This window comes from Adiantum capillus-veneris, chromosome 27, assembly GCF_014529385.1.
Source record: "Adiantum capillus-veneris isolate H3 chromosome 27, ASM1452938v2, whole genome shotgun sequence".
NCBI lineage: Eukaryota > Viridiplantae > Streptophyta > Polypodiopsida > Polypodiales > Pteridaceae > Adiantum > Adiantum capillus-veneris.
Window position 1 is genome coordinate 20,248,630 of NC_140957.1, and position 14,620 is coordinate 20,263,249.

Here is a 14,620-nt window from a genome sequence, read left to right on the forward strand (position 1 = left end):
ACTGGTTCCCTCTCTCTCTCTCTCTCTCTCTCTCTCTCTCTCTCTTCCCTCAAAGGCTGCCATTAGGAAGAGGATGGGGTGTATGAGGGCCTCTTTATTTGCCATGAGCTTATGGAGGTGATTAACATTTTGACAAATAGGTATACGTCATGTGTGCAAGAATGGTGGGCGTGTAAGAGATGTGTAAGAGTGGTCAAAGGATGCACTTTTCTCCCCAAAAAGGAGGTGGAAAGTTTTATGATTTTCGGCCTTCCATAACTCCCGCATATGATCTCCAATTGAGTGTAGATCATAGATCTACAATCTACGCGTCGAGATCTTTCCATAGATATGCTACAGGATATGGTTTTACCCGTTAGATTTTAAATTCCATTTTGGGGGAAAACTTTGAATTCAAATAAACTAACCGTTTTGCCTGTTTAAATTCAAAAGTTGTCCTTTGATTAATTTCTTAATACAAAAGGTTTGACTTCTTTAAACTGCCGAATAAAGAGGCCCTCCTAAACCCAATTCTCTTCCTAATGATTTGAGACATTTATGTCTCACATAGCACATAAGAAAATTGGCGATTTGACCTATGTTTGGAGTATTCTTGGCGAGTACAACCTCTTCGAGAGGGATGATGACATGTCAGAGGATGCCAGCCTCCTTGAACATTTCATCGATTGCAATGGCCTACGATTGCTCAAGGATGGATTTGCGGATGTCTTGAGCATTGAGGACCGAGCCATTGAGGCTGATCTCTTCCTTGCTGTTAGTGTAAGTAACATAGACAAGGGGAGGGGTCTTGTCTATACGGTGCTTGATGAGAATTTGGCAGTTGGGGTTGCTAGATTTGTGCTAGAAACTCCACGGCTGATGCAGACTCGATCTTCACCTTGCTTAGATGCTTCAACATCTCTCTCTCTCTCTCTCTCTCTCTCTCTCTCTCTCTCTCTCTCTCTCTCTCTCTCTCTCTCTCATCACACGCCGATGTGCGCCCTTAAAGGCAGTTCAAGGCCCTGTTCAGATGAGGTTTTCTCTCCTTGCGTTCCACCCTCCTGTTCACACAAGGGCAATAGTACTAACTCAATACATCTAGCATAAAAGAATAAAAGCGCATGTTTAAATAAAGGTTTGAGGACAAAAACCCACAGAAGCAAAGCCACACAACTTGACACAAGAAAGTTTATTCAAAGTAGAAGGGACATCGCCTCACGTTCTACCATAACTTGGCAGTGTGCAGGTTTGTTGCCGCCGCATCTTGTGAACACCTCCCAAGGAACATGAGAAAACACACACACAGTGTACGTTATCTAGATTGAAGGATTTTTGATGCATTCAAAATTCAGGCCTCATGCCATTGGACAATTACTTTGTAAAAAGGCTTGACCATGGAGTCTTGCTGAGTCAAACCCTAAAGCGTGCTCAAGGTAAGTAGAGCTTATTGTTTTCTTTGTAACTGAAGTGAACATGCCTAAAGCCTTTTGGGTAAAAAAAAATTCACTAACCTTCTCCCTTAACTTTGAGACGGCCCCAAGCAAGCTTGAGCAGGCTTTGAATAAACTGAATGTAGCTTTTCATGAGCCCTGGAATCAAAATTATCTCTCTCTCTCTCTCTCTCTCTCTCTCTCTCTCTCTCTCTCTATATATATATATATATATATATATATATATATATATATATATATATATATATATATATATATATATATATATATATATATATATATATATATATCACGTGCTCCACTATAACATATGCGCGGTATTATCGCTCACATTACCGCAAAATAACAAACAAATTTGTAATATGAAAATTCTCGTATGCGGAAAAGATTGCGGCAACATTTGCGGTAATGGTCTAGCGGTAACTTACGTGGTAATGCCTGCGGCTATTTTTTCGCGTCAATTACCGCGACCTTTACTGCAAAGATACCCGCAACAATTACCGCAAAGATGTTATCGCAGGCATTACCGCGGGCGTGTTTATTATAAAAAAACAGATGATCGTTTGGATTGTCCTTTGCAGGACCATCCAAAAGGTCATCTATTTTTTAATTTATTTAAGATATTTTACAAAATTATTATTAATTACAACAAAATATCACAATTGGACAATACATTGAGCCAAAAAAAGATTGATATTTCATTCACATAAATGGAATTACAATTGGGGGAGGTATTGAGCCAAAAAATGATAGGTATTGCATTTACATAAAGGGCAAAAAAAGCCCGCGTGTACAAAATAGAGTATGGTCATGTGGGATAGGGCAAATGGGGCCCGCGTATACAAAATAGAGGATGCTCATGGGGGAGATAGCAGCATTTTGCGTGGAACTCCTTGACTCTGCAAAACCAGAAAAAGAAACAATTAACACTTTGTTATTTAATATTTGATATAAAATCAACAATTTGATCATTTAAATAAGATTAAACTTACATGTTGCAGACTTTTGCACGCATTTTCAAACTCCTCTCGAGAGATCATTTGATTTTCAAAAAACCAACACCAAGTTTGATACTCGATATGATTCTCTCTATATCTCTGCACATCTCTGGTCGGGCGACTCATGGGAATGTTATACTGACAACAAATAGCAGCCAATTAATTAAATAAAAAACATTAGATTTTTTACAATAAAACTAATATTTTTACTCACATATTTGTCTTTCCAAGCCGTTTTTCCTCCCGAACCATAATGCGTAGGAGTCTGATGGGATCTCGCCTCAACTTGACGCGTATACATCCTCGCACCCGTTGCCCTTTCTCTTCCATAGCTGTCTCCCACTCCGCATCATGGACATTTTCTGGCCGATAGCTATGCTCTGGAGACTCCATTGTCTTCTTTGCAGCTCTCCTCACACTAGATTTTTTGTTCTTGAGAAATGTTTTGACATGCTCTTACAACCATTGCCTTGAGAATTGTTGCCCCTCAGGGTTGGGGAAACGCATGTGCATGGTTGTCTCTATATATGTGAGGTTGTAGGGATCTTGCTGATCAAATTTGAGAAAACAATTGATATATGTGGAGTGGATTAATTGGTTGACGTGTGTGCGGAATCTCCTGCCCTACGCTGTCCCGAGATCCACCATACCTCCTCTATGAACCTGGTAGTATAACCCGCGAGCATCTGGTGAAGGTATGTCATGGTCCTCATCTTCTGCTGGAGCAGGGAGCGGTGACTGTGGAGGAGAATCTGTAGTACTTCTCCCCCCCCCCCCCCCCAAAACAACAACTAGCTCCGCTCCCTCGTCGAGATCGATCGGCGCTAGTGCGCGAGTTGCCCTGGCGCTGACTGCCAGAAGAGCGCCAACGTGAATCTGGGGCAGAAGGTGGGATAGGTGATGGATAGGTGGACGCCCGTGGCATCGGACCGTGTGGCGTCGCACCCAACGGCGTCGGACCCTGGGGTGTTGGACCTTGTGAAGGAAAAGATGAACCTGAAGCTGTAGCTGGAAAACTCTGCAGGTATAGAGTGCCACCAGTCGGAGTAGAGACCTCTGATAATCCAAAAGCTGCTAGCTGCGCCGGTGAATAGCGCTGCGTAAGGGTCTGCTGCGAACCTAACCACTCAACCCGAAGACGCAATGTCCTCTCCACATCTGGATCGGTCACACAGGTACGGCAGTGGACCCGCCAAAAGCGTCCCGAAACCAGCCGAACCCTGATGATGATTGTTGAGGCGACGGTTGTGAATGATAGGCAGAGAGAGCGTCGGGATATGACATCTCGTCCGCCATGAAATCCTCAATGCTGCGAAAGCGTGGTGTGGAAGAAGAAGACATGGTCTACATTTATTACGACAAAGATTAAACTAGGGTTTAAAAATTCGAATATATGATTAAAAATTTACACATTGATTTTTTTCAAACATTGGATTCTCTATAGTATCCAATGTTGAAAGAATCCAATGTGGAAAGAATCCAAGGTGTGTCTACAACCTATAAAAGAGTCTTGCAAAGCCTTGAGTGCTAATAAGATATTAGTGTGTGTATTGACTAATAAGAGATTATTGTTTTTATGATTAGTGTGATCGATTGCGCGATCACTTGGACAGCCATTGGGGCCTAATACGTCACCTACGACTTAATCATGGAAGTATGTTTATGTTTTTGTGTTGATTATTGTTTAATTTAACATAATTAGTGTTGGCTTGTGTAATTGGCTTGTGCACACACTAATTAGTGTGTGTTAACATACACTAATTAGTGTGTGCATTGGTCACTAATATACATACACTAATTAGTCAATGCACACACTAATCACACACTAAATAGTGTGTGTATTGGCCAATCCAATTGACCAATGCACACACTAATCACACACTAAATAGTGTGTGTATTGGCCAATCCAATTGACCAATGCACACACTAATTAGTGTGCGCATTGGTCAATCACCAATTGACCAATTAGTGTGTGCATTGGCTTGGGCACACACTAATTAGTGTGTGTTAACACACACTAATTAGTGTGTGCACTGGCTTGTGTAATTGGCTTAATGTGCACACACTAATTAGTGTGTGCATTGGCTTGTGTAATTGGACTAATTACACACTAATTAATGTGCGCATTGGCCAATCACATTGGTCAATGCACACACTAATCACACAGTAAATAGTGTGTTAACACACTATTTTCAAACTAATTAGTGTGTACATTGACCAATCACATTGGCCAATGCACACACTAATCACACAATAAATGGTGTGTGTTAACACACTAATCCCAAACTAATTAGTGTGTACATTGACCAATCACATTGGCCAATGCACACACTAATTAGTGTGTGCATTGACCAATGTGATTGGCCAATGCACACACTAATCACACAATAAATAACACACACTAATTAGTGTGTGCAATGGCCAATCCCATTGACCAATGCACACACTAATCACACACTAATTAGTGTGTACATTGACCAATCACATTGGCCAATGCACACACTAATTAGTGTGCATTGGCCAATCACATTGGTCAATGCACACACTAATCACACAATAAATAGTGTGTCTTAATTAGTGTGCATTGGCCAATGCCATTGACCAATGCACACACTAATCCCAAACTAATTAGTGTGTACCTTGACCAATCACATTGGCCAATGCACACACTAACCACACACTAATTAGTGTGTGCATTGACCAATCATATTGGCCAATGCACACACTAATCACACACAAATTAGTGTGTGTTAACACACACTAATTAGTGTGTGCAATGGCCTATCCCATTGACCAATGCACACACTAATTAGTGTGTACATTGACCAATCACATTGGCCAATGCACACACTAATCACACACTAATTAGTGTGTGCATGGCCAATCCCAAATTTAACATATTAGGTTTTGCAAGTAATAAATTTAACAAATTTGACAAATTTAACACGTTTAGATTTTGCAAGTAACTAATAATTAACAAATTTAGGTTTTGGTGTGTCTTTACTTACACTAATTAGTGTGTGCATTAGAATAATGCACACACTAATTAGTGTGTAAAGAACACATGCACTAATTAGTGTGTGTGTGTGTGCATGCATGTGTATGCATGTGTGTGCATGCGTGTGTATGAGTGTATGCATGTGTGTATGCATGTGTGTGTGTATGCATGTGTGTGTATGCGCCGTGTGAAAAAATCAAAAAAACATAACAACAAAACTTACATGGAATTGAAGAGCTTGTTGGGAGAGGGTAGGAGAAGGTAGGAGGGTGAAGGAGTAGAGATGGTGGAGAGTAGGATAGTAGAGATGGAGGAAGAGCTCAAGGTTGTGAGGTTTCGCACTCTCGTCTTCTGTGGAGAAGACGATGAAATTCGAATTTTAGGGTTTTGAACTTCGCAGGGCACGCGAGTGCCCCTATTTATAAAAAAATTTGAAATCCGAATTTCCGCTTATATTACCGCGAGCATTACCGGCTGCATTACCGCGTTTATTACCTCAACTATTACCGCGGCGCAATTTCGGCCCATACACACAGATGGCCACGTTCTGACATTATTACTATTGATCCTCAAAATCTATTGATACTATGTTTTTTTATAAAATATATATAAAATGAAAGTATTCTTAGTACTTTGAAAATGACATTTTTACCTAAAAGTTTTAATTACCATGCATGTTAAATTTATTTATTTTTACTTTTTACTGATATTTTATTAACATTTTTTGATAATTTGATTTTAATTAGTGTATGTAATTTATTAATGTAGGTTTCTTGGGATGATTTTGGCCCGTCCACTGAACCGGATAGATCACGATGGTTGGCCGAGCGATTACCATGCCCATGCGTGCGGTGCAAATGTGTCATTGCTCGACTTCGACGGATATGCTTGAGCCATGTAGAAGATTATGGATTATGGGACGATCCTCGCAAGCGTGCACGGATGGAAGCAAACGATCCGCGAATTGTAGCGGCTATTGATGTCACCCCTAATTGACGTGTGGTTGGTGGAGGAGGGAAAAGGAGGGTGGAAGAGCGCATGCACCAGGAATCCATTAGAGAGGGAGGAAGCACATCAAATCAGCCAACTGCTATTCCCTCTACGAGTGAACACATCCCATCTCCTTACATGGATGCAGAAGACGACCATTTGCATAGAATGGTTGAGGATCTCCTTGCACGAGAGGAGGAGCATGAACCAGAGTGTGCATGCGAAGAAGCTTCCGAAAGAACGAGGAGTGAGCTACTCGATTCGGCACACACCGCACTATATGATAGATGCTCTTACTCCATTTTAAGGGCATCTCTCGAAGTCCTTAACCTTCAGGCGATGTTTGGACGGAGCAATGCTAGTGTCGACGCACTTTTGAGGTATGTATACAGATTGTGAAGGATGCTTTTGGAGTGCATAAATTAGCTTCTAATGTACTTTCTTCTTGTGATAGGTTGCTAGGAAAGATGCTGCCAGCTGGCAATCACAAGCCAGAGAATAGACGAAAATCACGCGAAGTGGTGACTGCATTAGGGATGGATTATGATCGCATTCATGCTTGCGTGAACGATTGTGTGCTCTTTCGTAATGAGCATGCCGATTGTGACATATGTCCATCGTGCGGGGAGCCTAGGTTCAAAGAAGGAATGCAGAGTAACAGAATTCCACGTAAAGTTTTGAGGCATTTTTGACTCATCCCTCGCATCCAACACATGTTTAGATAGAAGGATACGAGCGAGCTTTTGAGTTGGCATGCAAAAAATCGCTCCACAAATGGTATTATGAGAGTGCCAGTTGACTCACCAGCGTGGAAGTACATAGAGGACACATGGCCAGAGTTTAGGGATGAGCCTCATCACTTGAGGATTGGGTTAGCTAGTGATGGAGTGAATCCATTTGGGCACCGCTCTACTTCATGGAGCACTTGGCCGGTGGTGGTTGTAAACTACAATATTTCTCCTTGGGAGGCAACAAAAAAGGGAAACATTTTACTATCACTTCTCATTCCAGAAAAGCACAAGGTAAAAAACATGGATGTATATCTGCAGCCTCTTATTGATGAGCTTCAAGAACTATGGAGAGGCATAGATGTCATTGACATTTCACGGCCACCACGAGACCGCAAAGCCGTCATCAAGTGCATCCTCATGTGGACCATGCATGATTACCCAAGATTCGGAGAGGTATCTGGTAAGTATGCACATGTTAATTGTACTCTTTGCTTTAGGTTTATCATCTCATGTGTAACGTTTGTTTACCTCTTGGCAGGATTGGCAACATCTGGACATAGTGCGTGTCCCACTTGTGGCCCTTCCCTTGTGACAGAGAGACCTCCTCTTCTTGGGAAGGTGATCTAACCCAACAACCATCGCTTCCTACCTCCTTCACATCGTAGATATGCTCCCCCTATCAATGGAGTGCAGCCATTCCATTGGAACATGGTTGATTGGGCGAAGCATTGGGAGGAGCATCATGGTACCTCACCGCCTCCCAATGGGTTGCCAAAGAGTATGTCGAGGTACTCAATCTTCTTGTCGCTCCCCTGTTGGGCTTCGTTGAAAATTCAGCACTTATTGGACCCTATGCATGTATTCAAAAATGTTGGGCAAGCTATATGGGATCACATAATTGGCAAGAAGGATTCATTGGGTGCTACGGAAGATTTAAGAGCCATGAGACGTCTCCCCCCTTCAGCCATGCCCCGCATGGGGGAGCGGGGAAAGATGATTCTCCCAAAAGCACCGTGGATACTCTCAAAGACAAACCAAGAGCGGACAAAGCAAGTTATTGCATCCATCAGAACTCCAACGGGATATATACGGTCACTCAAAGGTGCTTTCACAAAAACCAAAAAGGGTGGCTTCACTCCATTGTATGGTTTGAAATCCCATGATTGACATAAAATCCTTCAGGTAAGAGTAGAACGGTTTGTGGTGTCTATGTGTCCTTATATATAGGTTGACATTCACTAAGATATTTTATTGTTTGTAGTTTGTACTTCCCATAACTATTAGTGGTTATGGGGACACTAAGGTGAAGGCTACAATATTCAAAGTGGGTGAGATTGTGAGGTAATGGATTTTTTTCAAGTACTATATCATGTTGTGCATGCATGAACAATGGAATTTTTTTTCATCTACTATATTATTTGTGCCCTCTAGATTTGTGAGCTCCAAGGAGATAGAAGTAGAAGCCATACCAGTAGCCCATCAGCTAGCAGTAGAGGCAGTGTGTGCTATTGAGGATGCATTTCCACGTACAATCCTTGTTAGCCAAATACACCTATTGCTTCACCTTGTTGAGGAGATTGCCATTTGTGGGGTGGTTCACTCTAGATGGATGTTCTTCTTAGAGAGATTCTTGAAGACTTTAAAGGATTTTGTTAGATTGAGGTCACAACCGGAGGTATGCAAAATCAATACAATATAGATAGCATTTATACGCTATGGAGTTACTAATAAAAATATGTGGTTTTAATGTTTTCAGGCGAGCATGGCAGAAGGTTGGGTGGTGCAAGAGGCATTTGTGTATGTCTCACAGTATCTCATTACAGTGGATCCATCATTGCCTCGTCTGTGGAGTGAAGAAGAGGATCCTAGGAAGCACTCAACCATTCCCAGTGGAAAAGGCTCACTCTTGGTCATGGATAGAGAGTTTCATGCCATAGTCAACAACTATTGTTTACTCAATGCCACTATCATGACCAAATGGGTCACTATGTACTTGGAAGCCCGCGCAGCTAGAGAAAGGGATAGAGATGTATGGAAGAGGTCCAATGGAGGTAGACGTGCACCTCCTTTTCCTTAAGAGCTTGCAAAATATCCTGATTTGATTCAAGTAGAGTGGATCCATAACGCCATGACCAATGTCAAAGCACAAGGAGAACAAATAAGCCCTAAAGAATGGGAGTATGCGCGAGGATGCTTGCGCAAGGTGAGTGCGTATATGTTATGTATGCATGTATGCAAATCACTTAATGAAATGCGATGTAACCTCTTATGCATTGTGATTGTAGGGTTTCATTTTCAACTCCATTTGGTCCGAAGGCCGACATTTTCGCACCCGTAAGATAGATGAGCGTCGGACCACTAATGATTGTGGCGTGATGGGAAACTTTGACACAACAACAGATGAGGTCAGATATTTTGGTACTATAGAGAGAATAATCAAAGTGGATTTCAGATCTTTTCACAAATTCCTCTTTGAGTGCCGATGGTTTCCGGGTGAGGTCAAAAGACATGAAAATGGGCTCATTATGGTGGATTTCCCCAATTCCATCGGGGAAAAACTGACAACTTGGTGTATCCTAGTAGTTGCGAGCAGGTAATTTAGGCTATGTGCAATTAACTTAAATTAAAAATTTAATGTATGTATATCAGCTTATTCTTTGTGTGTGACGTACAGGTCTTTTATGTGCCATGTATATATCAAAGAAGACTTTGGTATGTCATTCCTGTCACGCCGCGGGGTAGATCTATCTTTGCAGAGACGGACATTGAGCTAGTAATTGATCCCATCATACCATCACCACAAGATGCAGAGGAAGATGTAGTAGAAGTTGAAGAAGGTCAACCAAGCCTTGCAAATAGTCATCTTGAGGAGGAAGAGGGAGAAAGCGATGATGATTCTACAGGAGGTGATGGAGAGGAAGAAGAATCTCTAAACTTGTTTATTGATTTGAATACTATGGGTCTAAATATGGATCCTAGTGCTTATAGAGATCTTATACAAGATGAGAATTAATAAAACTCTCCATTCTTTCACTTGGTGTAGTATATGATTAATTTGCAAATGTTTCGTTATGTGCTTATGAATAGTATTTGTAATGGTTTTGTTGTGAGTTCAATGATTTATGTATAGAATTTTTAGAGTGAAAGAGAGATTAAGTGAAGTGAGCAAGCATTCTGGAGAGTGTAGGAGTTGTAGTGTGTAAATACATTTTGAGTTGTATTGGATTTAAATGGAAACCCGCGGGAGAGGGAGGGGGAAGGGGGTCTATGGCCTTAGCGGTAATGGGTGCGGTAATATACGCGGTAATACGTGCGGTAATATGCCGCTTGATCAACAAAAGGGTTTCTCTCTCTTCATTTTGAATTCCTCTCTCTTGTTTTGCGGTAATGGTCCGCGGTAAACACCACGATCTCTCATAGTGCTCTCTCTCTCCAGCAACGCACATCTCCTCACACTTTTAAAGATAGTTTTGATTAAAACTATTGTGGTAGTTCTAGAATTTTCCATTAAAAAATCCGTAACCAATGTGAAAAAGGGCACGCTTCAAAGTTGTAGGGTTAGAAGAAGACATGTTCCGCATTGATATAGAAAAGGCACACTTGAAAACCTCCAAGTTTGAAGTTAAAATTTGAAGCATTTTCCTGTTTTTGTACAAACGCGTAAAATTTTAGTAATTTTCTTGAAGGCAAGCTCAAGTCCACTCGGGATTTCTCAATTGAGGCCATTGAAAATATAGTACACCACTAGTTTTTTCAAATATTGCTAGAAATCCTCTTGATTTTAGGTTAAATTTGAAACATTAGCTGACTTTTACACTAAAACATGTAAAATTTGAATGTTTTCTTAATCAAAAGCTCAAATATAGCCTTTGAATTTCTCAAGTTTAGCTGGTTAGAAATACATTACATCTCAAATCCTTGTAAACGATGTGTGGGACTAATTGTAGCTCATAATCTTCCAAAGGTAAGCTGTCATCATGAACTACGTTACATTGCAAGAGGTTGGGACTTAGAGGGAGATCTTGCGTGAGCTTACCAACAAAATGTTTAAATAGGTTGATGGGAGTGTAAAAGCATAATGGCATTATGTAGGAGGCTTACCAATTAAAAGACTCGTTTGGACTATAGGCTGGACTATAGGCTGCTCGAAATACTTTGCTCAGTGTTTGGTAAAACTCCAAAAAAAGAGACAAGGAGCTTCTTCTTTTAAGCTTTGGTTGGTGGTACACAATGGTTTTGTTCATTGCTCTTTTCTTTGAAATACATAATGTGTTGGCAAACAAGTTTTATGGCTTTGAAAACACGATTTTTTGGTGGTATATAATGGTTTTCATTGCTCTTTTCTTTGAAATACATAATTTGTTGGCAAACAAGTTCTATGGCTTTGAAAACATAGGATTTTTTGTTTTATCCAAACAATGATTTCAAATTACCATATGTTATGTGTTTTGATATCAAATTTACATCTCGTCTATGTAATGGACATTTACAGTTTATTATCTTTATGGCTCTTAAGCTCAACCTCAATTTTGACTGTTAACAGGCTTTTCTCTAACATACTTTATCGGTTGTGACATGTTGCTTGGTTTTCAAGGGTAGTTTTTATATTAGTTGTTGTAGTGGAATTTATAACTTGGTTTTGAAACCGGAAAATTTACTAAAAGGGAGGTGATGAGCACCTACTTAGTACATTTGATTTCTTTGAATCACTGTGGGTCTAAAGCAAATTTGAAAGTATGGATTATTAATGACCTCATCTGCTACATATCAAATATCAAACACAAATATAGCATGGCTTGATTATTGGGTAGGTAAGGATGGCATTGGACTCCTTGCCATGGGAAACGTTGAAAACAAGGGATTGAAGGAATCTACTAAAATTCTGGATAAAATACATACTTTATGTATGACAATGAATGAATCTAAGCATATATAAATAAATTTTAAGTCTAAGAACAAAAATATTTTAATCTGTTTACCACTACATATGGTAGAATCTGTTGTCTCTCTCCTCTGTAGCTTGTTGGAAATAGGGTCGTAGGGAAACACACACACCTTGGAGAAGATGAAGAAGCTCAGGGCACACAACAGAGAGTGTTATTGCTAAGTGCACAATGGAAAGATTAGTTAGTCCTAGAGTGATGGGCGTATATACAATGCACAAGGGGGAAAAACCTCCTAGTGAAGGAAAAAATACCGTGATGGTCCTAAGTGTGTTCACACACATCACTACCACATTTGTATGGTAACAAATCCCCTCTGGGAGTGATGCGGTGAACAAGAGCTTGCACATAGTGTATAGAAAAGTGCCATGCCCTGAGTGCATGATCAATCCACAAAGGAGGATAAGCCCAAAGATTTGCGAGAAGCGAACTTCTCATGAGGCAGGGCCTTTGTAAGCAGATCTGCAAGGTTTTCCTGTGTTGGTACATAAGCCAAGTTGATCTCTCGTGTTGAGAGTCTCTCCCTGACATAGTGATAATGCACCTCAATATGCTTTGTGTAAGCATGAAAAACTTGGTTCCTCACAACTACCCCACTGCGCTCTAACTGTCAGTGTAGATGATGTTGGCAGTGTCCTATTCAACATCCAAATCAGCCATAAGGCATCTAAGCCATACACACTCAATTATAGCTGTGAAGATTTTCAATTATAGCTGTGAAGATTTTCCTGTACTCAGCCTCATAACTGGAACTAGTCACAATAGGTTACTTCTTGCTCAACCATGAACTGGAGCATGAAACAAAAACCACTTGTGGACACTTGCGTATGAAAACAATCAGTCCAATTTGAGTTCAAAAGAGAATAAATATTTGGCGGCAATGATCCCTCCTTGGGATAAAACAAGCCAAGATGCAAGTACCACACAAGTAGTGAAACATCCTTTTGACAGCTTGCCAATGCTTAGTCCCTGGGCTATGCATAAATCTATTGACTTGTGAGACTACAAACTGAATATCAAGCCTTGTGTTGCATATATAAATAAGGCATCCAACAATAGCTTGGTGAAGAGTGACATCGACAAGATCACCAGCATAATGAAGAATCAATTTCAAACCTGTTTCCATGGGAGTAGCAATAGGTTGCAGTCCTCAAGTTCAAGCAATATTTTTGTGTACTTAAACTATATGTCCAAGTAATGGTGCAATAGCCTTAAATCTTTGATCTTGAAAGTAGCATTCAAATTAGTCTTAAACTCAACATTATGTGTCTCATTCGGTCGAGTGGTCATCAAATCATCAACATAAAGAACGACGATGAGAAGTACATCACTCTCATGCTTTACAAAGTGATTCTGTTGGACTCTTACGAAAGCCTCGTTTAACCAAATGAGTGCCAGCTTTCTCATACCAAGCATGGGGAGACTGCTTCAACCCATACAAAGCTTTCTTACATTTTCACACTTCATCTTCTTATCCTTGTATGAAAAAACCGCGAGACTGCAACTTCCTTAAATATGTCACCATTAAAGAAAGCGGTAACAGATTCTGATTGATATGCATCCATCCCATCCAAAATGAGGTGCTAATGCAAATAGAAAACGCACAGTAGTCATACGATAAGTGGGAATAAAAGTCTCTTCATAATGTATGCCTTTTTGCTGTGCATAACGTTTTGCAAAACAAGTCGAGCCTTATAGAGATCAATCTCACCATTTGGCTTATATTTCAGCTCGTAAATCCACTTTGTACCAATGGCCTTTTTTCTAGGAGGCAAATCACATAAAGTCCATGTGTCATTTTCTATAAGTGCATCATATTTTGATTTCATGGTAGCCATGCAATTTTCAAAATTCTGTGCTTCATTAAAAGACAAAGGTTCTTCTACATCACATAAGCTAGAAACAACCAAAACATAACAATTTGTTGCATAAAATGCATGGTGAGAACCTAAACGAGTACGACTAGACAAAGATGCATCCAATTTACTGTCACGCAAAGTATGCACCAACCATTTTGACATAGTACCTCTAACCTGCTCATTCTCAACCCTTTCCACATCAAGTACATCATGCACATATGTATCAGTAATAGGTTGATCTGTAGCATTTTCTGAAACTCCCATAGGCTGCACATTTGCCTCATTAGAATTTACATTCAAGTTTTCACCACTGAAAAGAGGCAATAGACTGTCATATATGTCATGTGAGCTTACATTACTGTTTCTAGTACATGACAGCAAGGGATGAACAGAATCTTCCACAAACACATCGTTTTGTGAAACCAAGATACATTTTGTTTGCGGATGGCACAACTTGTAACCTTTGCTTTCAGTAATGCAAACAACAAAAGTGCATTTAATAGTCTTATCATCCAATTTTTTGCGCTGCGTTTGTGGCACCAATCATAAGCCAAAAAACCAAAAACGCGCATGTGATCAATAGATGGCTTATTATCATGCCATGCTTCATAAGAAGTCATAGACTCCAAAGCTTTTGTAGGATACCTGTTAAGTACATAAGTGGCACATCT

The 14,620-nt window shown here is 40.3% G+C and overlaps 2 protein-coding genes across 2 annotated transcripts; both read left to right on the forward strand.

The window, feature by feature from the left end:
- Positions 1-6,208: 6,208 nt before the first annotated feature.
- On the forward strand, positions 6,209-7,684 carry LOC147421601 (uncharacterized). Its single transcript, XM_086503364.1, has 2 exons — positions 6,209-6,796; positions 6,871-7,684. Exons 1-2 carry the CDS (start codon positions 6,465-6,467, stop codon positions 7,106-7,108), a joined length of 570 nt encoding a protein of 189 aa, XP_086359490.1. The 5' UTR covers positions 6,209-6,464; the 3' UTR covers positions 7,109-7,684.
- A 12-nt stretch (positions 7,685-7,696) lies between these two features.
- On the forward strand, positions 7,697-10,225 carry LOC147421602 (uncharacterized). The gene is made up of 3 exons (XM_086503365.1): positions 7,697-9,350; positions 9,433-9,740; positions 9,822-10,225. Exons 1-3 carry the CDS (start codon positions 9,276-9,278, stop codon positions 9,919-9,921), a joined length of 483 nt encoding a protein of 160 aa, XP_086359491.1. The 5' UTR covers positions 7,697-9,275; the 3' UTR covers positions 9,922-10,225.
- Positions 10,226-14,620: the final 4,395 nt, after the last annotated feature.